General features: G+C 39.2%; 1 protein-coding gene across 5 annotated transcripts in view; it reads right to left on the reverse strand.

Annotated features, from left to right (window-relative positions):
* ACSS3 (acyl-CoA synthetase short chain family member 3) overlaps nucleotides 1–25,780 on the reverse strand; it is a 99,051-nt gene that overhangs the window by 28,700 nt on the left and 44,571 nt on the right. For all 5 annotated transcript variants that reach the window (XM_037388686.1, XM_037388687.1, XM_037388688.1 and 2 more), the window contains one exon: nucleotides 17,545–17,648. In XM_037388686.1, the coding sequence (XP_037244583.1) occupies nucleotides 17,545–17,648 (104 nt within the window). The remainder of the gene's footprint in view (nucleotides 1–17,544; nucleotides 17,649–25,780) is intronic.

The raw sequence follows: 25,780 nt of genomic DNA on the forward strand, positions 1-25,780 counted from the left end.
CCACATATTAATTCAGAGAGGGAATCCCAAAAGTTTCTGCTCTTTGTGCTCAGTTAACGGTTCCTGAATGCTTAAGATTCCCTTACAGTGTAGAAACACAAGGAAGTACTGTCGAAGGACAGCATCAATGTGCGCCGCATGTTTCTTGAGAAATCAATGCATATCTTCCAAACGGGATGCTGGATTGAAATATCAATTTCCCAAACCTATCAGAAAACAGCAACCCCTTTCTAGGACTGCATTTTTTATTGCGGAAAAAAAGTTTGACTGGGAAGCGGAATTCAATTCAAAATCCTGCTGAAAAGAAATCATCACTATTCAGAAGAATATGGAAAACTAAGTACTGATGAGAACTTTTATTTGCCAATTATGTTTAATACAAGTACTGTGTGGTCCTTTTATATATTTCCAATAAGTAAAGTTGCTTAAAAATCTTTGGTTTGAATTAAGGTTGATTTCTTTACAATGGAAGTCAGGACCTATATGCAGGTTACAAGACCTAGGTCTGAAAGTTAAAACAGCGACAGTTTGAAGAAGGGTAACACTTGTCAAATGGACATTGTATTCCACATACATCAGATTTCTGAATGTATAAATAGACATCCCTTACCTGACACTCACTTGTCTATAGTTTCAGATTCTCTGAAATTAATGCACAGCATCTAAACAGAAGCCCAATGTTGAAGTCTTTAGGAACTTCCATATTTTTAATATAAGGAACAGAACAGTAGATCTGTCTTCCAGTCAGTCCCTTCTGCAAGCGTTCAGCCACTAACCTTCCACTCACTAGGCTAGCAAGTTAGCTCGCCCTCCAGCTATGGAAGGCTTTTCAGGGACAACTGGATCATAAAACCAATTTCCTTCCTGCCTAACACCTTATCATGTGACGGTGCAACAGCTATTTAGAAGAGCAATGTTTTGCACCAGAAGAGCAATGTTTCACAGCTACTCTGGTAACTACATTCAACATCTGCTCTGAGTTATAATAAAATGAACAGAAATACCTCTGAGAATAACAAAAAGCACCTCGCTGAGACTTGGAAAACAGAGTTAGGGAGAGATTGCCTTCAAACCATAGCTGTTAAAAGTGTCCCAAGTCCCTCCTTACATTTTTACTTTCAGGATAAGGGCTGATGTAAAGAAACAGCCCTCAAAATTCAAAGATTTGACCTTCTTTCTTTTGTCCCACTCCGCATGTAAGTGAAAGATACTATTTTAAAGATATTTCAATATCATTGAGATATACTGGACAGTTAATTAACAGTCCAATACAGCAATTTTTTTGCATTTGTGCCTCTGAAAGAAATTCTTATATCCGAGAATTGCTGCTGATGCAGAAGGAAAAAGTACCCTCTCTGGAGAGTAGCAAGGGGAGTCCATAAGGGTACGCCTGACTTCATTCATCAGAAAGCTTCTACATCCCCATGTGCCTGAGTTGCAGAAGCTGTGTTCTGCCAAATGATGCAGAGCAACAGCCAGCATATTCTGTGCTCAAAATTGTCTTGCCCATTCACAATCAACAGTCAACTTCGATCAAAATAAACAGTTTTGAAATAACTGAGAACTTTAAAGATGAAAAATGCCCCACAACCACTTACATTCCTGATACATTATAATTTCTACACCATGTTCCTCAACATAGTAGACTGTCACACTGCTGAAATATTGTATTTTCTGCTAAGAAGTACTTAGGGAAAATACATTGCATTCTGACATTAGTATTTGAGTTTGGGCTGCACCAAGTGAGTAATGTAATGCTGTCTGCTTGAAATTCTTCCAATGTAACAGACAGACACTGGATGCATGCAAAAGAGGTGGGAATTTTTTATGTAGCAGGGAAAAAAAAAGAGGAAAAAAAAAGCAGCAATTGTCATTGACTAACACATTAATGAATGCAATAAATAGAATACACTAAAGTCTCATTGTGGCAGTGCTGTTTCGAGCCATTCTCCAAGCGAAGCTGTCATTTTGCTTGAGGAATATTAGAGGAATTACTATAGCAGAACACAGCATTAATAAAACAGAGACGAGGGTCTACGGAAGAGAGCTTAGGCAGTGACTAGTAACAAATCAGACCACCTAGCAAGACTGCAGCTCTGAAGAGACTCCTTGCACACGCTCCCTCCACACAGTAGTCATTTTAATTATGCCAAAAAGGGTGGAAAGAAGAGTTCGATAAAGTAACAGCAACATGCTTTCTAGTATGGCAACAACTACTGGGCATCCAGGAACAGAAAACCACAGTACCAGATGAAATACAGCACTCAAAATCTGCATCACAGCACACCATACTGCCTCCTTACAATAAAACCAAATCTAACACATCGCAGAGACAGTATGTACTGGGAGGGTCCTGAAGATTCACGGGATGGATCACCAAGTATTCATACAGACCTCCTCTCCTTCATCCTTCACCATAGGTCTTTTCCCACCTAAATGATTCTATACGACTGTACAGAGCAAGGAAGTCTTCGTCACTAAAACGCAAGTTTCTAACTGCACTAGCAGTAGGTGGCCTCACTCAAAGCTTGTGATTTAGTGCTGTTAACCCTGACAAACTCTGTCTAGACAGTCATGCTACAGGCTGGTAGCCCAAGCACCACTTTAGCCTCATGCTTACTGGTCTTGGAAGATTGTTTTAGATAATTGTTTTAGCCTTTGTACAGTACTGCTCAACCATGCCTTCAGTAAGGACTCAAAAATAACCACTGTGTAATTTTGCCAGGAAGTTTTCTTCATCTCTTCCCTAGAAGAGATCTATGCTCTCTGCCAGCTCTAGGTTAGTGCAGTAAGACATGATACAGTATTAACATGTAGAAAGACCAAGTACACCTGCCTAGTGTTTGTGTACTGCAAACACTTGATGCTAATTATCCATCAGCACTAAAACAAGATGACAACACCTGGCCACTATTATCCCAGGGCACTAAAGGGCACAGTGGAGAACAGGTTGGATAATCCCAAAGAAATGTGATGTGTGCTGCTGGGCTGTCAGCTGGCAGACTGCCACAAAAGTCCACAGTACAGCTGCACCCACATTGTTAGTATATGTAGATATGCCATGATTTTACCACCTTCTAAGAGTAAAGGCTAGTGAAAATTACTTTTCAGATCTATGGTAATTATATCATGAACTTCCCCATGCATTTTACTCATTTCCTCTTCATTTTCCTTAAATGTCCTCAAATGAAGTAAAATTTAATGATAGGTTTTATATTTAATTAAATTCTCATCTTCTAATATATTTAGCATGGTATTGCAGCAAATTGTAACAGAAAAGTGAGAGGAACCACAAGGAGACAATGACTGAAGAATCTGGAGAACTGTAAATTCTTAAGGATTCCCTGATTCAGTTTTACTAACTGTCAGCAAGCAAGTGAGCAAGTGTGAAATTAAACCAAATTCACACATTATGCACAATTAGGTTAGATTAAAGGCAATCTGTCATCCTAAACTGTGAAAGGTTTTGCTAGCTAGTAGTGAAACTTCAAAAATCCTTTCATGCACCATTTGGTATTTCATGCACCCATGATTTTTGAGGAATATGACAGATGCAACTAAAAAAATTCTTGAACAGTGACGATAATTATAATTTATTTTTTCTCCATCTGACTGCATTCTTAACTTAATTCTTATGAATTAAGTACGTGCAGCATCAACACAATAAATATCAGGTGTATACAGAATGCCAAAATATGGTAAAGTGAGTAGCAGGGGTCTATCTTAACAAAACCCCCAAAAAGTATCAAATTTTAGGTGAGGTTATGCAAGCTGAATGATTTGCAATCAAGATTTTCATGCTAACCTTACAAGGAGTTTTTCCAACTCCTTACAAACTTAAGTAAAGGTAGGGTAAGGAATATGCAGTAAACCAACTGGGAAGAATCTCATGTAAGACTTTCTTACTCCAAATATTATTTAGAGACAGTATCACATCTAAACAACGATCAGGCTGCTTACAATGTAGATTACAGTCATTCGGCAGAAGATCAGAACAACTTGTTACCTTGAGGTGGGATGGCTGCAAAACATGTTCTTTCATCCCACTAGTACTCTACAACACAGAATGTAAAACCTCTACAAGTTAACTGTAAGCCTCATAGAAAGAACAACAGTGTTATTCACCTGTTGTTCCAAATTAAATAAAACTTGACCTTTCTCATTTGGTTAAATTGTATATGAAGCCTTAAAAAAACTCTGCTTAACTTTCTTTACTCAGAAACTGTAATGCAGAAACTTCACTCAGAAAACATGGAAAAGGGATATAAACAGGAAATGAACCAATGCATTTTTTTGAAGGGTGCCTAAGGAAACCAGAAAGATCCGTTTATTAAACAGACCCTCCAGTACAGATGTATTTGTACAACAGGACCAGTGCACTGCACAAAAATTTGCTTCTTTTCTGGTTCTGACTTCTCACTGTTCAGGATTCACTTCCACTTGAAGTTCTCCTTATTCTCTATATTCTTATTGTATGGTAGCACCAAGGGTATTCAGTCAACAACAGGGCCATACAATACAGACACCACAGAAAGAAATTACTGTCTGAAAGACAGCATAGACAATAGCTAAAGAGGTCAGTGATGTGGCAGTCATATTCATTTTCATTATCCATTATATGAAGAAGGATGATTTTGTAAGTAAAATGTACAACTGGACACTGCACAGCTGACAAGCTAATTTAAATGCACATCAGTGAAGATAACTGTAAAAAAAAAAGTGTGGTCTCATTATCCTTCTACACCTTGACTGTACATTCCCATCTTCCTTTTCTCCCCATTTTTACATGGAATTGAACTGATTCAGATTTACACATATACACACACAGAAACATACACACATATTCTTTCTTTGAGCTAGGTTAGTTTTTGCCAAATCAATGCTCTGACTCCGCTCGCCATGCAGCCACACACATAGTAGGACTGCCCTAAGAGCAGGGTTGCAAAGGCAGTGAAAGACATGAAGGCGGGATGCTCCACTCCCTCTTTCACTGGTGGTTTGCACTCACATAGGCTTAGACCTTTCACAAATCACACACCCAGTTACACACCACCACCACCACCATGCTATTTTTCTCAGTACGTTTCATTTAAAACAGGAATAGTATCACAAATATTTCCTCCCCCCCCAATCAATTTGTGCATTTAGTCTAATTCAGGATTTAGGATATCACTTTACATTTAGAATGTCAAATGCAACACAGGTACACTTTTAAGTGCTTTCATAAACCAGACTGTTTTTCTGAAACAGAGCTTTAGTGACAAATAGCTTTCTGAATGCTTATCTATGTAGTTACTCTATTGGTTGAACCTTATATAAGATCCTAACCTGCAGTGGTATTCATGAATATCTCCCACCTCAGCTGGGGCCCTATTTCCAATCTTTAACAGGAAATACTGCATTCTATTCAGTGTTGCACTAATTAAAGTATATTCATATTTAAATAAATGGGCAAGCATTCCCATATTCTTATGCAGGTATACCACACTGTGAATGACAGCTTCAAGCTCATTTGCACAACCTAGGAATTATGACGTTAGCATTAAACTGGCTGTGGAGCCACATTAATAGCGTACAACAACAGTTGTGTGCAGCTAGCGAGAAGCAGAGCGTTTCCCTCATTTCTTGCAGATGGACAGAAGCATGGGGAGGGGGGGATAACTACAAAATAAGCTAAAGGCATTTGAAAATCTGAAGCCTGTTTCTCAAGATAAAATCATTTTTGTTTATAAATTAACGTATTTTCTAAAGTACCTGAGTTTCCATGTTTATTGTTAGAATTTAACATCATAAGAGAAACATGCAATTCTTTTAGTATTTTCTGAATGCTTCAAAGCACTTGTAGTCATAATGCATTTACTACCATGAATATATATTATATTTGTGAGGGCCAAATACTTCTTGTATAACAGTTCTATTGCTATATTCAATTCAATCATTTGAAAACAAGAATCAACCCCCCAAAACCATTACAATTCCGCCAAGGCTTCTTTTCACAATCCTATCCGAACACAGAATATATTTACAAATTGTGCTGCTTGTGGTATCATACATATACATAAGGCTTATGAAGATTTCAAAGCACATCCAAACAAAATCTGCAGAATAAATGTACAAAACGTAACTGTGAAGAAGCTCTAACTAGCTTAAAGGTTGGTGGGCCACGATAAATATTAAAACCAAAGAAGGAAATAAGTTCAGTTACCATGAACTGGCAAGCCAATCATAAAGCACTAGAAGTTTATGCATTCACTTTCTAGGTATACCAGGCTCCTTTGCCTGCAAATGGTAATTTATAATGTACGTCTTATAAGTTGCCTATAGCAAAACGACAGCCAAGATAATCAGAGGAGAACAGAAAGCTTTTGGGTCATATATTGAAGATGTCAGATGGCATGTTTAAAGATGTATTCAGCCAGGCAATGCATTGAATTATATTTTCAGACTAAAAATGAATTTCAGATGTTTATTTTCCTCCTACTGTAACAGATACATGATGAAATACTAAGAGATAAATGGAGATTATAAAAAGTAATTACACATCTCAGTGCTAACCATTTACTGTTTAATCATTTTGGGGAATCTTAATATATTGTATGCCTAAGTCCTCGTTTCAGCTGGGCTACAGTTAATTTTCTTCTTAGTAGCTGGTGCCCAGCTGTGTTTGGGATTTGGTGTGACAGCAATGTTGATGGCACACTGATGGGTTTGTTGCTGCTGGGTGATGTTTATACCAAGTCAAGGACTTTTCAGTTTCCTGGGCCCTGCCAGAGAGAGGGCTGGAGGGGCACGGGGAACTGGGAGGGGGCACAGCCAGGGCAGGTGACCCAAACTAGCCAAAGGGATATTCCATACCATATGACATCATGCTGAATATGTAAACTGTGGAAGAAGAAGAAAGGAGAGGGATGTTCAGCATTATGGCATTTGTCTTCCCAAGTAACTGTGACTGAGCCCTGCTCTCCTGGGGATGGCCAAACTCCTACCTGCCAATGGCAAAGAGTGAATGAATTCCTTCTTTTGCTTTGCTTGTGTGCATGGCTTTTGCTTTACCTATTAAACTGTCTCTATCTTGACCCACAAGTTTTCTCATTTCTTCTCTTCCAATCCTCTCCCCACCCCACTGTGGGGTGAGCAAGCAAGCAGCTGTGTGGGGTTCAGTCACCTGCCAGGGTTAAACCACAGCAGCATAGTAAATACTGCCAAGGTGGAAAAGACAGATAAAATTACTACTGTGCAATTCCAATTTTTTTTTTTTTTTTGTATCAGGGTCTAGCATGTTAGAAACTCGTGTTCTCTCTCTTTCTGCCTTCACTGGGCAGCCTTAAATCCTGCAAATGATCATTCCTTCAATGCAGCTTACTAGTAGCTTTCCTGTTTTAAATCATCAGGAAAATCATCTACTTTACATTAATAAGGACTTTATTCTCTGAGCAATGAAAAAAGCACTTGACATATGACAAGAATGAGATCAGCAGCTGGTAACATCTTCACACACTTACAAACTGGAGGTGCTGTCAAAGTTTGTCTCCTTCAGGCAGATCAGACTGCACTATTATTTAACATACCCATTCCTAAAGCTGTCCCCTCTTCTCCATTTTTCTATTCAGTGCACACTAAACATTGTTCATGGCTCAATTCTTTAACTTAAGACTGCTTTACAGTTATTTTATTTTCAATCATCTAAACTACATCAATGAAATTTTAAAGAGGAGGAAAACATTTAAAATACTTCATTCATATTAATGCATGTCCCTGGCTGCATATGGAAAGACAATCAGAAAAGATTAAGATTAATAAGCACTGAGAAACTGAAGTCAAATGGGAACAGAAAAGCTTAATACATAGTTTCTATCAACTTTAACTTAGAAAATGTCAGCACAAAGGAGACAGAGTGGCAATGGCACAGCTGATACAGAATTTGTATCAACACGGAGGAGATGTTGACCGGTGGGAAGAGAAAAAAAACCAAAAAAACCCAGAGTACTGGCCAGAAGGGAAAGAGAACCTTCCCAGCAATTTAAAGAACAGAGGTGGGTGCATGCTTTTTTTCTACTAGAAGGACCTAGTGTGCTTACTGACCTAACCATGTCCAAATCGTAACCAATTCCACAAGTAAAAGGGATCCATCTTTTTTTCAAGCCACAACACTCCTCCATCTCTGGCCCAGTATCATCTTTGTGACACGGCGCATTTCCCAAAATGCATAGAACTGAAAGGAATACAAAATACACATCTGAAATAACCCTCAAAATTGAGATTATTTTGGAGGACAAAACACACTTCTTGAAATGGGGGAGAGAGTGAACAGCACTGAAGACCACAATAAACCTATGCAGCTGTAATGATTCATTCAAAGTAAAAACAGCTTAAAGAATATGTATATAATCCAGACATACATTCTTTCATGTCCAACACACACATAAGCAGTACATAGTAATAAACAAGACATTTATGTAAAAAATATTTCTCAGCTAAACAGATACAGCCTAAATTTCTGAAGGAGAATTCTCTTCACATGGATTCTGCAGAGAAAACTCATGAAAATTCAAGACTGGAAGATGAGTATAAATGACTGTAAAACTGAAACGCTACAGAGGCAACATAACCAGGGAAACAACGTCACCTATTCTACTAAGGCATGTCATGAATCACATACGATGGAGATGCTGAACTGCGCTGGCATGAGCAGAGGTTCAATATTTTACCATCAGATTAACAAGGACTACACCAATAAAATGCCCAGTTCTAAGCACCGTCAGTCCTCAACATTTAACTGTCTTCTAGTCTACCTGCCTGGAAGCAGGGTGCTCCAAGGTAAGGTTTTCACAAATAAGCAATTATTTTTTCAAATAAAGGTTCACTTAAGAAACTTCTGTAATTCTAACATTCCATGGGACTGTCCATACAAAGGTCCAAGTAGTTTACATCACAATTAAACACCTTTAACAAAAAAAAAGGTGGGGTGAGGAGAGTGAGGCTGAGGAAATTTTGTCTCTGCAATCACAGCACACTTCTGGGATGTACACACAGACTGAGGGCTCCAATGTTCCACACTGAGGAGGGGCAGGATTCCCCACCCTGCCCCCACATCCGAGTGCTAATGTTACTGGAATACTGGAACAGAGAGGTACAACTGCTTGTCACAGGTCTAAGGGACTTGCTGGATATCCCAAAGCGATTTAGCCCAAATTACCCGCCTCATTAGAAAACAAGAGTGCCAAATCCTCATTTAAATCCATATCACTCCTTTAAGTTATGTTAAATTAAGATAGTAAGATATTATTATGTGTTATAGAATATGTTAAAATAAGATAAAAATTTCAAGAACTATCAGTGTTCCAACCTCAAGAGAGAAGCCAATCATCAGGATATGTTAGGAAAGAGCTCCCTGATTTTGAAAATGGTTGACCAGACAAAGAAAGAGATACATACAAATTCTGTTCTTTTTCCTTTCTCTGAAGCTAATGGCAAAGGCCACTGTACAGAATGAGACAGCCAAACACTACTGAAAGGTCAGTCTCTGTGCATGGCCCCTGAAAAAATTTTCCTCTTCTCTCTCCTCCAATAAGGACAAACAAAAACGCATTTGAACTGGGTGTCCTAATGTGACACTGAAGGAATGATGAGCTACTGTAACTAATGACACGCTGTCCATATCTGCACAGGTCTGGTTACTAAACAACAAACAATGGCTGAAACAATCTTTATGTTCACACCTTTAAAGGACAGAATGCAAGCCCCCCTGCAGAGACATGATAAATGACCACTTCCCTCCTCGTTCTCTACATGAATACCTGATATAGGTTCAGTTATTCAGAAAATTATGCTCAGAGGACTCTTTCATTTAGAGCAGCAGAGCCGTTGATGGTGCTGCAGAGTAATTCCCACTTCTGCAGAACTTTTCTGTGGGATATCAGCTTCCACTAAAAAAACATGATCTTAGTCTTGACAGGATCAACATATCTTTAAAAAGCATGAACTGCATCTACACTGAGGCACCACCTGATAACCTAAACCAATAGCCTGGACTTTGGAAGAAATTTGTTTCATCTCTTTCATTTCAGCTCCAGATTCTTGGGCTTCATAGCTCCATAGCTGAGTTTCTGGCACTCAAAAAAAAAAAATAGTTTAAGAATAGACTTTTTTTGCTGCAAATTAAACAGCCACCCTCTGTGTAGTTTACTTTTTCTGCTGCCTCTGAAAATTTTACCGTATTAAAGAAATGCACTGGACTGGAATGCATCATATTAAGGAATGCACTGGACGGATCTGCACAGTTTGGAATGGGGTAAAGCAGAAGATGACTGAACAACAAAATCTGGAATCCAGTTGTCAAGTGTGGGGAGATAGAGATCTAGATTGACAAGGTAATTCACCTAAAGAACAGTTCTGTAGTGGAAATCTGGAAAAATTAGCTCACAGAATTCAGTTGCAAAATCCATCTTTCTGGATACTCATGAGAAGAAGATTCTGCACAACGTTGCCAAGACAACACAATGGAAGCTGAAGACTGGGGACCACAACATGCTGCCTGGGACCACATTAATACACTCTTCCCCGTACATGACTGTGGTAGGAAGTAGTTCATTGAAACATACCGAGTACACTCAACTATGATTCATGTTTTACACTGAATTCAATGACACAGTTGTTTTGTTCGTACAGTCCTAACAAAAGATCTGTATAACCATTAGCCCTATGTGGAATTACAGTATGTCCTAGCAAAAATATTACCAACATAGCATTTGAATGTTTTAGAGGTAAGACACACAGAAGGAACAAGAACAATTTAAAAAGTGATAAAGTATATTAATTAATTGAACTACTGAACTTGGGGAATTCCTACCAGTAAATTGTATCACACTACGTCTCAGAGTATCCAAGATGTCATTACCATGTGTGCATGCTATAACTTTCTGTTTCAGCAGCTATAATGTAGCAAGCGCTACGTGATTTTTGTCCTAATGCCTGTTGCAGACACTGGATAAGGCAGCTTATTTCCAACAGCAAATGCGCACAATCTTCCTCAATACATAAAGAAACGTGAGTCTGGGTTACCTTGGTTTTGGAGCCGACATTCAGGACATAGCAGATATCTCCAATATGAACCTCCTACGCCTGCAAGCTCTGTGACCTTGATACCTTGATTCCCCTAGTGCATGATCAAAAAAAGTTGTATGGAAACATGTCTTTTGACTGAGATTTTATGCATGTCAAATTTTATCACTGAATTTTCAGTCCAGTTCTGTTTCATCTGAATATTCTGTACATCCTCAAAGACAGAGTCTCAAAATATTTTTATTTAAAAATAGCAAGTGAAAAAAACTCTTTACATCCTATACTTAATATGAAGAAACAGAAATCTGACTTCTTACCATTTTTTTAAATGTCAAAAACAATGTGGTAGTTTCATTTTATTTCTTTTTACTACAACTTACTTAATAGCTAACATAAAGGCAGTTAAGGTTGTTCAACACCAGCTTCCAGAGCCTCCATGCTTCCACAGCTCATCACCTCATGGCCGTTACCACTTTTTTCTTCTAGAATTCAAGGCTAGCTTCAAAAAGGTAAACCAAACTCACATTTTGGTGTGTGTTGCGGCCCCTCCCAAGGATGGGACACAGCAGGTACAACCCAAACACTATTTAGGCTGTTTCAAAAAGATTTGGTAAGGTGCCCTATAATGTACTTACCTGGAATACTGTAACTGTACCATTTCCTTAAAACATAACTACACACAGAGACAGAACAAGGTCCAAAATGAGTATTCCTGTTACCTTCCAGACAAAATATCACAAAATATATGTAAATATGAGAAGAAAATTTATCTCTGAGCAAGAAAAGCTCTGTTTTCTAAAACTGAATTTGCAATGGCTTCCTGGATAACTTGAGGCAAGATATTTGTCTTTCACAATTTAATGTCCGCAACACTGGAATAACTTTGCTTCACAGAGGTGTCAAAAGAATTAATTGCTTATGTTTCTACAACTACCTTGAAGATTAAAATTGCTATTTAAATGCTAAGTAGCATTTCATATAAATAAGCAAAAACTAAACACCTGCAAAATTCCAAAACAAAACTACCCTCTCTCCATGTACAGATGAGGATCCGAACGTAACATCCTTTCATCCTTTCCCATGTCTCCAAAGAAAACAGCAAGTTCTTATCAGTTCTTACTGCCTCAAATCCTACTTGCTGCTCATTGATCCTGTGACATACATTTCACAGCTTGTAAGATGTGCTTGCTATACTCGTAGCACAAATATTAACATTTAAAATGAGTGTTATTGATGAAGGCGTATTGACACAAATCCAAGTTTTAACCAGTCAGGCTCTCCAGGTGTAGCTGCTTTGAAGTCCCCTTAATGAAAGCTTTCTTCTGTTTCAAATTACTGTTTCAGCACACAGTGATTTCATATACTCCATAAATCTTCCAAAGACAAAATGAAAGAAAACTCTATCTACATTTCTTTGTCCATACACCTTTATTTCTAGTTTCAATATATGGTAAAGGGGCCAAGAGCTTTGAAGGTAACTTAATAAACCTGAAGAAGCAAGTGGTTTACAGTCCCTTTTTATTTCATAATACTTTTGTTTGTCAGCCTTTTGTTTCCCTTCACTCATACCCATTTCCATTGCCAAATAATGACTCAGTCGTTTCTCATCTCTACAAAGCTGATCTTTTCCCTAACAATGCTGATCTTTTCTCTGCTTTTCTCAGTCATAAACAAGGGAGTAGAAACTACCCTATCATAAAAGAAACACTAATTACCCAGATACTGGGTTGCCCTCCTCCTCCATCTTCTGCTTTAGCCTCAGCTGAAAGAGCCAATGACTAAGACATAACTGCATAACTAAGATCTACAGTATTCAGGTAAAATTAAGCTGCCAACATTTCTCACATTTGCAGTGCTCTTGTTTTGGAAGAATGCAGACAAAAATCAAATTGGGGAATAAGTAACAATTTGCCAGATTATCAAAGGTCTAAAGTGTTTTCTTATCTAGAAGCCAGAAGCTTTCAGTCTTGGGCATAACAAAACAGCAATTTATAGCTTCAGCTGCAATTTCATTACAAAATAGGTAATTCATAAAATTCAATAGTTTTTCTATTTTTAATTTATTTTTTATTAAAAATTCTATTTTAAAAACTTACTAGTTCTACCTAAGATAGCTAATTGTCTCAACCTCTTCCTGCTAGAAATTATTAAGGGGTTTTATTCTGTGATTTTAGTTGTCATTTTTTATTTTAGAGATAGTTCAGAGAATCGTTATTTCTGAACTTTTGGGTCCTCTATTCTGTCATAGGTCACTAAGCTTGCATATTTCTAATATGAAGTGAAACAGCCAGTTATCTACTCTGTAAAATACTTCACATTCAGCATGCACAGGTTTAACCTAGTGCACTGAAATCCAGCACTACTGGATTGAAAAGGCTTTTCCAGCACAGAAATCCGCTTTCAACAATACTTTACTGACGTGACACAACTGCTTGTTTTTTCATAGTTAATGGGATACATTTTGTATTCTGCTAAAAAACAAGGGTGACTGAACAGCAGAAGGGAATGCTGCTTTCACGTGCTGCCCTGGCTGCTGTGCTCCAGGACAAGCTAAGCCTTGGAGGAAGGAGGACTCACCTCTTCCCCCTGAGCACTTGAGCATGTTGTGGTGGTGTGCTCCCATCCCACCCCTACATCCTGACCTTTGTTTCCATGGCAATGCTCAAGGGATAACCATCAGTAGTGGTCGTAATGGATACGTCTGGAATGGATGGATCTGGTCGTGATGGCTGTATCTGACTCAAAGTGGATTCAGGGGAGACAGACAATGACACAAAGTCAAGGGCTAATTTGAATAATGTGCCCACCTAATAGTGCTGGTCAAGGTCTGACTCAAGCCAAGCTTGAAAGAAACTTAACTTCTGCAGTCAGGATGCAAATATGACTCAGAGGTAATTACCTTACGCCATACAGAGTGGGCAGCCCAGAGCCCACTGAGGTCTCCTGCACAGCAGCAGCCTGCATGACGGGATCTCCTCTAGAGCAGGGATGCCTCTCAGGGTTACTCCTCACGTTTCAGAGATCATTGGTAAGTGATTATAGCACGCTAAACTTTGAAATCTTAGCTAAGTGGTATAAAGGATTGATAGTGCGCATATAATGCTTTAGATATAAACTGCTGACCAAGTCTGAGACTAAGTCTAGATCTAGCCACACCTAAACGCCCCTCTGAGGATCCTTTCTGGGGTCCTTTCTGAACCCCATGACTCAATTCAACAGGAACCTCAGGAAGTTAATAAAAGGAAGTGCAAAATCCAGTATCTGAGAAGGAATATCCCAGGCACCATGCACGCTGGGGACCAGCCAGCTGGAAAGAGAAGAATCTGCAGAGATGGACTTTAGGATCCTGGTGGACAGCATGATGACCATAAGGTAGCAATGCATCCTCACAGCAAAGGCAGCCAACAGCATCCTGGGCTGCAAAAGGAAGAATGTTGTCAACAGGCTGAGGGAGATGATTCTTCCTGTCTGCTCAGCACTGCTGGGATTACATCTGAAGGGACCAGTTCTGGGTTCCCCAGTGCAAGAGACTGAGCTACTGGAGAAAATCCAGTGAACAGCCAGGAAAATATCGCAAGAGGCTGAGAGAGCTAGGACTCTTCAGTCTGGAGATGGCTCAGGGGAGATGTTATCAATGTGTATAAATACCAGATGGGAGGAAATGAAGAAGAGGCAGACAGACTTCTCAGTGATGCCCACTGACAGGACAAGAAACAATAGGCACAAACCAAAACACAGGATATTCCAGCTGAGCACAAGAAAAAACATTTTTACTGTGGGCGGTCAAACACTGGCACAGGCTGCCCAGAGAAGTTGCAGAATCCCCATCCATTGAGATATTCAAAACTGGATAGCTGTGCTGCTGTTCAGCGAGACCCAGGCAGGCTGGAGAGTGGGATGTGGAGGAACCTAATGAAGTTCAACAGAAGTGTAAGGCCCTGTTGAGGCCTGGGGAGGAATAACCCCACGCACCAGTACAGGCTGGGGGTTGACCAGCTAGAAGGCAGCTCTGCAAAGAAGGACCTGGGAGTTCTGGTGGACACCAAGCTGACCATGAGCCAGCAGTGTGCCCTGGTGGCCAAGGAGGCCAGTGGGATCCTGGGGTGCATTAGGAGAAGCGTGGCCAGCAGCTCGAGGCAGGTGATCCTGCCCCTCTGCTCTGCCCTGGTGAGGCTGCACCTGGAGTGCTGAGTCCAGTTCTGGGCTCCCCAGTTTGAAACAGGGAACTACTGGGGAGGGTCTAATGGAGTGCTATGGAGATGATGAGGGGACTGGAGAACCTCCTTTTTGAGGAAAGGCCCAGAGAGCTGGGGCTGTTTAGCCTGGAGAAGAGAAGACTGAGAGGGGACCTTGCCAATGCCTACAGATACCTTAAGGGCGAGTGTCAGGAGGATGGGGCCAGGCTCCGTTCAGCGGTGCCCAGCGACAGGACAAGGGCCAACGGGCACAAACCACAACACGGGCAGTTCCACCTGAATACGAGGAAAAGTATTTTTACCTTGAGGGTGACAGAACACTGGAACAGGCTGCCCAGAGAGGCTGTGGAGTCTCCTCTGGGAGACATTCAAAACCAGCCTGGACATGATTTTGTGCAAACTGCTGTAAGTGAACTTGTTTCAGCAAGGGGCTGGACCAGATGATGTCTCCAAAGGTCACTCCAAACCCTGACTATTCTATGATCCTGAGCAACTCTCTTTGACCCTGCTTGAGCAGAAGGGTTCAACTAGATGACCCCTGGAGGTCTTCATCAACCTCACCGATTCTGTGATTCTTCTTTTTTTCTTTCTCTCTGGAAATTCAGTTCTCTGATAGGAACTCTGACTTCGTACATTTTTTCCTTTCAGACTGAATACCTTGCTTACATTCAACAGCACACATTTCTACAGAAAACACTTGGAAATAAAAATAGGTCTTTATTCTAATCAAATTATTAAATGCTCTCAAACACCGTATTTGAAATGGCCTTAGCTCATTAAGTCCTGCTACAATTTAATTTAACAGCATGGCACGAATATAAAAATCAAGAACCTTACTGTACTCTGAGCTGAGCTCACGGTTGTCTTTGAAAAGTCTCTCAAACACAGTCTTACCTCTACACATTATGACACAACTGCAGCCACATACTTAAGATCTCTCACTGATACCTGAGATACATCTGAATCAATGCAGTAACACTACACCTTTGTGTTAAATGTCAGAGCTATAGGCAATTACATATCTATGTACACAGACATAGATAAAAACCACATGCAAAATTACACAGTTGCTTACTCTCCGTTCAGTTCAGTAGGTAGCCAAAGACAGTATTTGATCTTTTAACCTTTTTCAATTAATTGCTCAGTCTGCATCAGTAAGGCCTGTTCTTGTCTACACACATGAGGACCATAGAGAAGTGAGCAAAATATAGGTCTCATCTCTCTTCTTTATCAATTAATTAGCAGATTAAGTCAAGATTAAATACAAAATGACACTACTATTTTCCAGTACTTTCTCAGTACTTGCCTTAGACTGTGGAGTGTTCTTAATACAAATGATGTATTTTGAACCTCTTCAGCTAATTTTATTACATAACGTGTATTATAGATGAACTGAAGAGTTTTCCACTTTTTATTCTAATCTTATATATCTGTTATCTGACCCATCAGAGGGGAATCAAAATGGTTTCCTCCATAGAGAGAGAGAGACCAGAGAAAATCTGTATCTCAAAACAACAATGCATGGGAAACAGAATAGGTTTTCTTGGAAGGGAGTGAAGGACGGAAGGGAGGAGGGAGCTTTTGTAATACACTTCCTTAGTTTAAATAACAATAATGTGTGTTAAGAAACAACATCAAAATCTCATCTTGTAATAGTGAAAATTAAAAATATATTAATCCATAGTTATAAGGAGATACATTTGATCAAACTTCAATCCAGAATTCAACTGGGATTTTTCCAGTTACACAGACATTGGTACTCTGATTCCCTTGTTGCAGTCCAAGTATCTAATATCCTCCCCAGTGAAATAAATGGGAGACATTCAAAAATAATCAATAGAAGTTGAATGAGATCCATACAGAACAATATTAAAGATCAAAGAGACTATGCTTCAGATTGATTGTTTTTAATTACACAAAAATATACATGCAAAAAACTTAAACCTGAAAGCTTCCCTAAATACCAGATTTTATGTTACAAAATAGTCACATATGCAGACAATATAAAAACACACCTGGAAAAAATAATGATGCAAACTTTTTTTTAAAAAAAACAGTCATCAGAAAATATCTTTTTTTGCTACACAGCTTTTAAAAATGTTGTGTTTTAAATATGTCCTGAAGTCACTTTTCAGACCACTTCTAAAAACATTCTTCCTGTCTGAATTTTTATTTTCACACTTGGTCCTGCCTGTTTAACTGTTCATGGAAAGAAAAACCAGTTCTACCTGCAGACTTGGGAAACAAGACTGAAAATATCCCCTTCACTGTATTTTAAAACACTCACCAGTTTGCCACCAGTGGTCCAAGACAGGCACTTTGAAGACCTTTTTTGACCATTCTAGTGTGTCCACATCACAGTGCTCGCCAGCTACAAATAATGTTCTGAACCTTTAAATAAAAATAAAAATGTATATATCTTGATCTGATGGGGAAAGGGAAACAAGGTAACAAATTCAATAAATATGTCCTGTCAGTACCCCAGATAAGAAGGGAAGAAAGATTTTTACTCTTTGTATGATCCTTCCTACTAAGTAACAATTAGAATCTTAGCAATATTACTTTATGCTACTTAATACATCATGTAAAAGAAGCTTTCCTTTCTGAATGCAATAACAGTGGAAGACCAAAGGCAAGCAGCTGTCGATGGAAGTGAAAAATAATTAAATGCTCTGTAAACAGGAACTAGGTAGATATCCGTTAAGGAAAAATAAGAATTAAATACCAAAAAAGGGTCAGAAAGAGACATCAGAACAATTAATAAAAAAATAAACAGAACTAAAAGGAAATACCCGTAGCATAACTCTTAGTTTGAAGTTAATAATGTTTCATTTAAACAGATTTTAGTATTTTTTGAACTGTTGAACCACCTTTTTATAGGCATTTGGAAATGAGTTTTTGGAGACAATGGGACATAAAGCCATTTTCCTGTGGAGAGGCAAATTGTATGTACATAAATAGAAAGAGTAAAGTAATCATTCTAGACAATGCCAGTCAGAACAACATTCAGCAGCCTTGGGCCCCTGATTGCAGCACTATTTCTTCAGCTCACTTGGCTGGACATTCCACAGCCAGCTTTGGCAGAAAAGAGATGCAACGCTCAGCAGTCCTGAAAGATGTGATCTGCATGCTTGTACCGTTAAATTAGGCAGGGCTATATACCTGAGTATTCAACCCACACAAAGACTTTAACTTCATAATCTTTTACTGGATGCTTAGTCACATTTTATCATCCTTCATTAAGCATTACAAATTCACTTCACACCCTGTTTAGAAGGATAAGGTCTTCTATGTGAATGGTAGCTTTCTTCAATCAAACGATCAGTACTCAGAATCTAGACATTACCATACATTACTGCATGCTGCTAAGGTTTTGATCTAACATTTGCACTATAACTTTATTCACGTCATGGCAGATTTTTTGCAATTACTTCCTAAAAGGCAATTTAAAACCGTGTTAAACTGCAAATGGTGTGGCCTCACCTTGACTGCTGTGTGCAGTTGTGGGCCCCACAATTTAAGAAGGATGTGAAGGTGCTTGAATGCATCCAGAGGAGGGCAACAAAGCTGGTGAAGGGCTGGAAGGCATCTCCTGTGTGGAGCAGCTGAGGACTTTGGCTTTGTCTAGTTTAGAGAAAATTAGGCCAAGGGGTGACCTCATTGCTCTCTACAGCTTCCCGGGGTGGGTGGGTGTGGGTGTACGCATGTGCGTGTGTGTGTGCGCGCGTGTGAAGATGGTCAAACACTGGAATAGGCTTGCTAGAGAGGTGGTCGATGCCCCTTAAACACTGACAAGGCATTTGGACAATGCCCTTAACACACCTTTTTGGTCAGCCCTGAACTGGTCAGGTAGTTGGACTAGCTGACTATTGTAGGGCCCTTCCAACTGAAACATTATGTTCCATTCTATAGTCACAGATACTCGACACTGGCCAGTCACCATCACCTAATAAGGAGTACTAAAGAGAAGAATTATTTACAACCTTGCCCCTACACCTTCAATTAAAAAATAAGCAATCCTCTTCAGGTAGAAACACGGAACAGAAACATTCAGGTTCATGACATACAGATGAAAATGAACAGCCAACTATACTCAGATGAACTGCTGATTTACATTCAATACTTTGTCATTAGTACATGCCTAGCTTTACAGTCTTTGTTGTGACAGCATGATTTCTATTGAAAGCAATGCATGGTACTTATCTTACTTGGCTCTTATCCAAAAAATATGTCTATGCTGAACTAGCTCTCTAGGCTTCATCTATAGTTCACAAAGACAGGCAACCTTACGGAGCAATTCACCTTTAAGAAACTCAAAAGGGTAAAGTTTCTTTTTTACATAACAAAACCAAAATGAAAACCAAAATGAAACAAAATTTAAGGCCCTAGAGTAACACTAACAAACACATGCCTAAGCCACAGTATAGAGACTTTGTTCAGCTACTGTTTAAAAAAATAGCAATAGACACAGCTATTAAGTTATTGCAATATAACTTGGAAGAGATGTTCCTGCACCTCAGAAAAAAAAAACAAAATCAGGAATGTCTGAAAGTTTTGGACATTCTTATTTTGCTGCACACTTAAACATGTTCCTATTTAAGCAAGGCTTTGAATAGAAATCATCTATTTGGGAAATAAAATCTAAACCGGAGGGAAAGTTAAGATATAACATTTCTGACTTCATTTTACAGATAAATCACAATAGAAAACCGCACTTCCTTCCCTGGAAGGCTGGTGTGGCAATCTGAAACACTTCAGCCATGTCAATACCTGTTTGTAACTACCAGGTGCGATCCTGCCACGAGGCATGATGTGAATTCTGAATGCAGAACTGCCATATACATGCCCTGTCACTACAGACCAAAGAACTTGCTTCCCTTCTGTAGTATCCACACAGGGTGGGCTGATGCCTCCGCTCTCCCAAATTCCCCCTGCTCAGCATACCACCAACAAAGCACTTTCATTTTACACAGAAATGCAATTTAAAACTTCAAAGAGTTGAGGGAAGAGAGGAAAGAGGCAAACACAGATTCAGACTCCACATCAGAAGAATTCTGTTTACTAGCAAATAACCTCATCCTTTCTTAGAGTGAAAATGTACAGGTATACTCGCGCTACAAGTGACTGAACATTCCACAGCCTGTCACGCCAAAAGAAACTGCAGAGACACTCTATCAAGTACAGCATTAATCCTCAAGGCTTCTGAGATGAAAGAATATCTAATTAAGATATGAATGGAGCTTCACATGGCCCAACATTAGACCCTAGGATTAAACATACTTCTCAAAAATGTCCCCTTGTTAGGATTGCAGCACACTTTACCACAGCCAGATCAATGTCAGTGACAGCTTATTTCACTTCCAAGTCTTCACACAGTCCACTGTGAATGAAGACAACTGCCGAACAAAGGGCTTGATTCTTGTCCTTCAGCAATGGACACAAACTGCAATGATTTTGTAAAACTTGTAGACTTGTGGCCACCAAAAAAGAAATTAATTCTTAGACATGGTGGGCATGAAACAGACTTCACTTCAGAGGCCTGTAATTTAGAAAGAAAACTATGAGATTCATCTTTCCATGTAGATAAAATTCAGAAAGCAATTTAGGAAATTATGAGAAAAATCAGAGCAAGTAACTCAAGGGTGTCAGAAATGAGAAAGAGAAATGTACAGACCAGCCTGTCTGACCACAGAACTGGGAATACGTCTAAGAGGGAACCTAGATATTGACCTCTTATCTAGAGACCATAGACATCCCACAACAAGGCTGCCCAAACCAAAAAACATACTTTGAATATTCACCCCCTGTTCCTCTCCAGAGGATAGGTATATCGCATCGGCATAAAAGGCAGCCTCTCTCAGTGTAAGGACCAGTGACCTGCTTGCTGTGTAGATGCAAGACAAGAAAATGTGCAGAGTAAAGCTACATCTGAAGACAATATAAGTAAAACATGGGATGAAGCATCACAAAGTGCAATAAACCACGTGCCCTAAAATTGAACAGAGTTTTTTTCACAGCGATGCTTGGCCTAGACATAAAAAATTTGGTAAGTTTACATCTCTTAGATCCATTTACAAATCCAGAATTAGAATAAAGGAAAATAAACTTCCACAAGCAAAAGATTGCTTGTGCGCATGGCTTTTGCTTTACCTATTGAATTGTTCTTATTTCAACCCTTGAGTTTTACATTCCTTTCTAATTCTCCTCCCCATCCTTCTGCGTGCTGAGGCAGTGAGCGAGTGGCTGCATGGTGCTTGGTTGCCAGCCAGGATTAAATCATGACTGGGAATCCTAATTACCAAGGTAGCGACCCCTGCACCAGCTAAATATTACAACCTGAGAACAGTCTTACCTGTTAACTAAGCAGAAGTAACAATCGTAGTGGTAGCCATAATAACAACTCTGATATATGAACATCAATTCACTGCACAACTAGTTACAAACTTATGAAAGTCAGAAGATCTTGAAAAATGTTACCATGTTGAACCTGAACATGCAGAAGAAAGAATTCAACTTCCTCAATTTCAGGACAGCGTTACAGCCAATCCTCCTTTCTGACACCCCAAGATGACTTGGAGTGTCTTCTTTCTTGGAATAGAAGGCAGGGATTCAAATGTATAAGCACCTTTCACATCAAATAAGCATAGTTTTCTGCACTCAAATAAACAACATCATTTTGGTAAACTGCTTTCTGAACACGTCCCACGTTAGCAGATAATAATTATGAGTGTGACCCCAATCACTATCTTGCACCTGAATGTTTTTTATTGTAAAGCACAAGCTATTGCTGGTAATTATAGTTGATAGCTAACTGGAAGATAAAACAGATAAAAGTTTATGATAGAAGAGAATGAAATACTGTGTAAGTAAAACCCACAAGTATTTTTTTTTTTTTAAAAGTTTTTTAAGACTCACATTCACATGCAGGGCGCTCCTGTTAAGGACTGAGCAATTTACATTACATGGAATGTTCTGCAGTTAGGGATGTTAAACACAACATTTCAGCTATGATGTAACAATTCAATTTATTAATTCATTGTATCAACTGCAGAAAAATAGTGTTAAGCATCCTTGTTTTAAAAATAGGGCTATTAAAACACCAAGAACATAAAAGACTTGAAAAAGTGTCCTGGTCTTGGCTGGGATAGAGTTAATTTTCTTCCTAGTAGCTGGTGCCCAGCTGTGTTTGGGATTTGGTGTGAGAACAACGTTGATGGCACACTGATGGCTTTGGTTGCTGCTGGTTGATGTTTACACTGAGTCAAGGACTTTTCAGTTTCTTGGTCCCTGCCAGCGAGAGGGCTGGAGGGGCACGGGGAACTGGGAGGGGGCACAGCCAGGACAGGTGACCCAAACTGGCCAAAGGGATATTCCACACCATGGGATGTTACGCAGAGTATATAAGTGTGATATCCGGAGCCTGTGGATCATTGCTTGTGGATCACTGCTTGGGGACTGGCTGGGCATCGGTCAGAGGGTGGTGAGCAGCTGTGTTGTGCATCACTTTTCTTTCCTCCCTTCCCTTTGGATTTCATTCCTACCCCTTCTCCCTCCTTTTCATTATAACTGTTATTGTTATTACTGTTGTTCTTTCATTTTTATTTTATTTCAATTATTAAACTGTTCTTATTTCAACCCTCAAATTTTACATTCTTTTCCAATTCTCCTCCCCACCCCTCTGGGTGAGGGGGCAGTGAGTGAGCAGCTGTGTGGTGCTTAATTACCGGCCCAAGTTAAAACATGATGAAAAGTTAAGACATGTCACCACCTGAGCCAAAAGCAGAATCCCTCTCTCCTGAATTGCCAGCTTTAGTAATCATATTGCATAATCTGCAGGCTCAAGAGCAACCTTATGTTGCAAGAAGGACAGGGATTAGCTCTTTGGCAAATTTATAGCACAAAACCATCAAAAAGAATATCAGTGTCGCAAGTCTAACAAAGCCTAAGAACTATGGACTTATTTTCTCCTATCAAACAGCATGGCAAGAAAGAGGTGGCAATGGTTATGAAATGTCCCACTATGAACAACTTTTTAACCATCCACTTAAAACTTCAAAGCATGTCAGTGCAGCTATTACTGCAATCATCTATCTCTGCAATGCAGTTAATGGGGAAGAAAGATCTTAAAACCTCTCTTAAATAAGTATGTGCTAAGCTGTTGTTCTGAAAACCTACATTCCTAACATAAAATTCAGTGCAATCAAGCTTTTGGTGCTATTCAAGAGTCCAGCAGAGTGGACTTGAAGTGTCACCTGACACATGGGACAGATCAAAGTCCCTAATGGCCTTGATGCAATCCAAATTGTTCAATACAGCATGTACATTTTGGTGTCACTCCAAGCACAAAAGAAACTGCATCTCCAAACCACTTCCCAAAAGCAGGAGTTTTCACATGGGTAATAATCTGAGCTGCACTTTTCCAAATTAAAAGATCACAGAAGTGTTTTTTGTTCTGGAACACATACACCAGCTTTCTCTGGCAAAGAAAACCTCTATCTGCATCACGTTAAATAAGCTTTTTTCCTGAAAAGACATTGAGGAAGGTTCATTTGCACTTGTTAACACAAACTGGAAACTTACTAATTCTTTATGCACCTGGAGACTGCAGACACTTAAACATGTAAAATAAAGAAGTAATATTTTCAGGTCTCCTGATTTTTCTCCATTGACCTGTGTGTGTGTTTTCCTCCTTGAACAGATTTCACCTTGGTCATGAGAATCTGAGCACAGGAGGTGTGGGTGACAGTCAAGAGAGATGCAGAACACAACTGCAGCTCATCTTCTCACAGTGTGGGTGAAAGGGAGCTCCACAAAGGCTCTTCACAAACACATCTCAGACCTCCAACAGGAATGGCCAGAGCAGGGGGTAGCAGGAAGACTGCACAATGTACTTCAATTGTCCTACATTCTGCGTCTTAATCACATATCCTCTAGCAGCACGTGTGAGACATCAATTATATGAGAAAGTATTTTGATCTAACAATTTTGCAAATTTGCTACTTTAATTTCACATCCTCTTGTTCCTGTGTTATGAGACAGAAAACGGGAGTTTCTAATCTACTTTATTGTATTATTTCTGCACAGGTTTTTATGCAGTCTCATATTTCTTTCTAAAGCAAGTGTATTAATACCTGGTATCAGATGAACAACCTAGAATCTATAGATTCTCTTGACATAAAATGGCAGAATATACACAATTGACCAAAAACCAAAAAAGCCACAATCTGCTGAGTTGTTGCCCCATTTCATGCAAAACTGTCAGTTGCCAATCACTTGGAAATCAGACCTAACCAGTTCATATAACAATTATGTCAATTAAAAGATGAAGCGTGATTCCAAATATGGGAAGAGCTAATGGCTTGGTGTTATGGAGTTACCTCATGAAGATGTGAACAGATACCAAAATCTGAACAGAATATGCTCGGGTACATGAGGGTTGCAGAATTTGAATGTTAGTTGTTTTTCAAGCACAACAGGCAGCAATAAGATCAGACAGACTGCTTAGCAGCACCGTGTATTATTAAAAGCTGGGTCTTTAGATCCTCTAGCAAGAGTTTTTCTCCTAGAGTACTATAAAGGGAACATCTGTTTTACTTAAGACACAGGTGATGTTTTGTGTCAAAGGGAAACAAATCTCATTATTTGACTCCAATAGCCAACAAGGAATTTGAAGCATACACAATAGAACCTTTGGAAACCTCACAAATAATTTTGTGCAGAAGCCAGTGATGCCACCCACATCAGCTCTTAACAGAAGTCTATTTAACTTATGTCATTTCAAAAGAACATAAGTCTGCTTATAATTCAACTTCTGTAAATCAAGTACTCTTGTATACTGGAAGATGGCTTTGCCTACCAACTCTGTACTTTATCAGTAATTGTCTTTTGTAACAGAATTTTTTAAAAGTGACATTAACCTTTATCAGTTTTTCAGTAGAATTTTCCAGGAATGAAATGTACCACTTTCAGGACTGCATTCCTGGACATGTGGTTTAGAGTCTAGAGTAAGTAAGCATACGTCTGGCCCAAGTAACAGAAAGACATCTCATTTCAAAGATTCTGCACCATGTAACAGAGAAAAAAGCATCACAGATTAAGTAAATTAACTAAAAGACCGACTTCAATCTGAAACAGACAGAACTCACTTGACCTTGGATAGAAAAGTCCATCCAAGTAACTAACACCCAAACCCCAGGATTTTCCTAGAATGGAAATTTAAATCACCTGTTGGACTCCATTTCTTAACAACTACACCTACTATATACTAAATGCTGTGCTAGACAGTTTATTAAAGAGAAGTCACATACCAGTGAATGACATGGCGCAAAGCTGAGTGAATTATGAGACAACTAAACCTGCAGACAAATGGAGAAGCTCATTAACTATGCACTGAATAGGAATGATGAAATACCTCTTTATATCTGGGGCAACTGATATAGCAAGGAGACTTATCTGGAATTCTCATTTGGCCAGAAAATGTGACAGCTTACAGAGCAGGTTAGCAGATTTTCCATTAAATGAAT

This window comes from Falco rusticolus, chromosome 5 (assembly GCF_015220075.1).
Source record: "Falco rusticolus isolate bFalRus1 chromosome 5, bFalRus1.pri, whole genome shotgun sequence".
Lineage (NCBI taxonomy): Eukaryota > Metazoa > Chordata > Aves > Falconiformes > Falconidae > Falco > Falco rusticolus.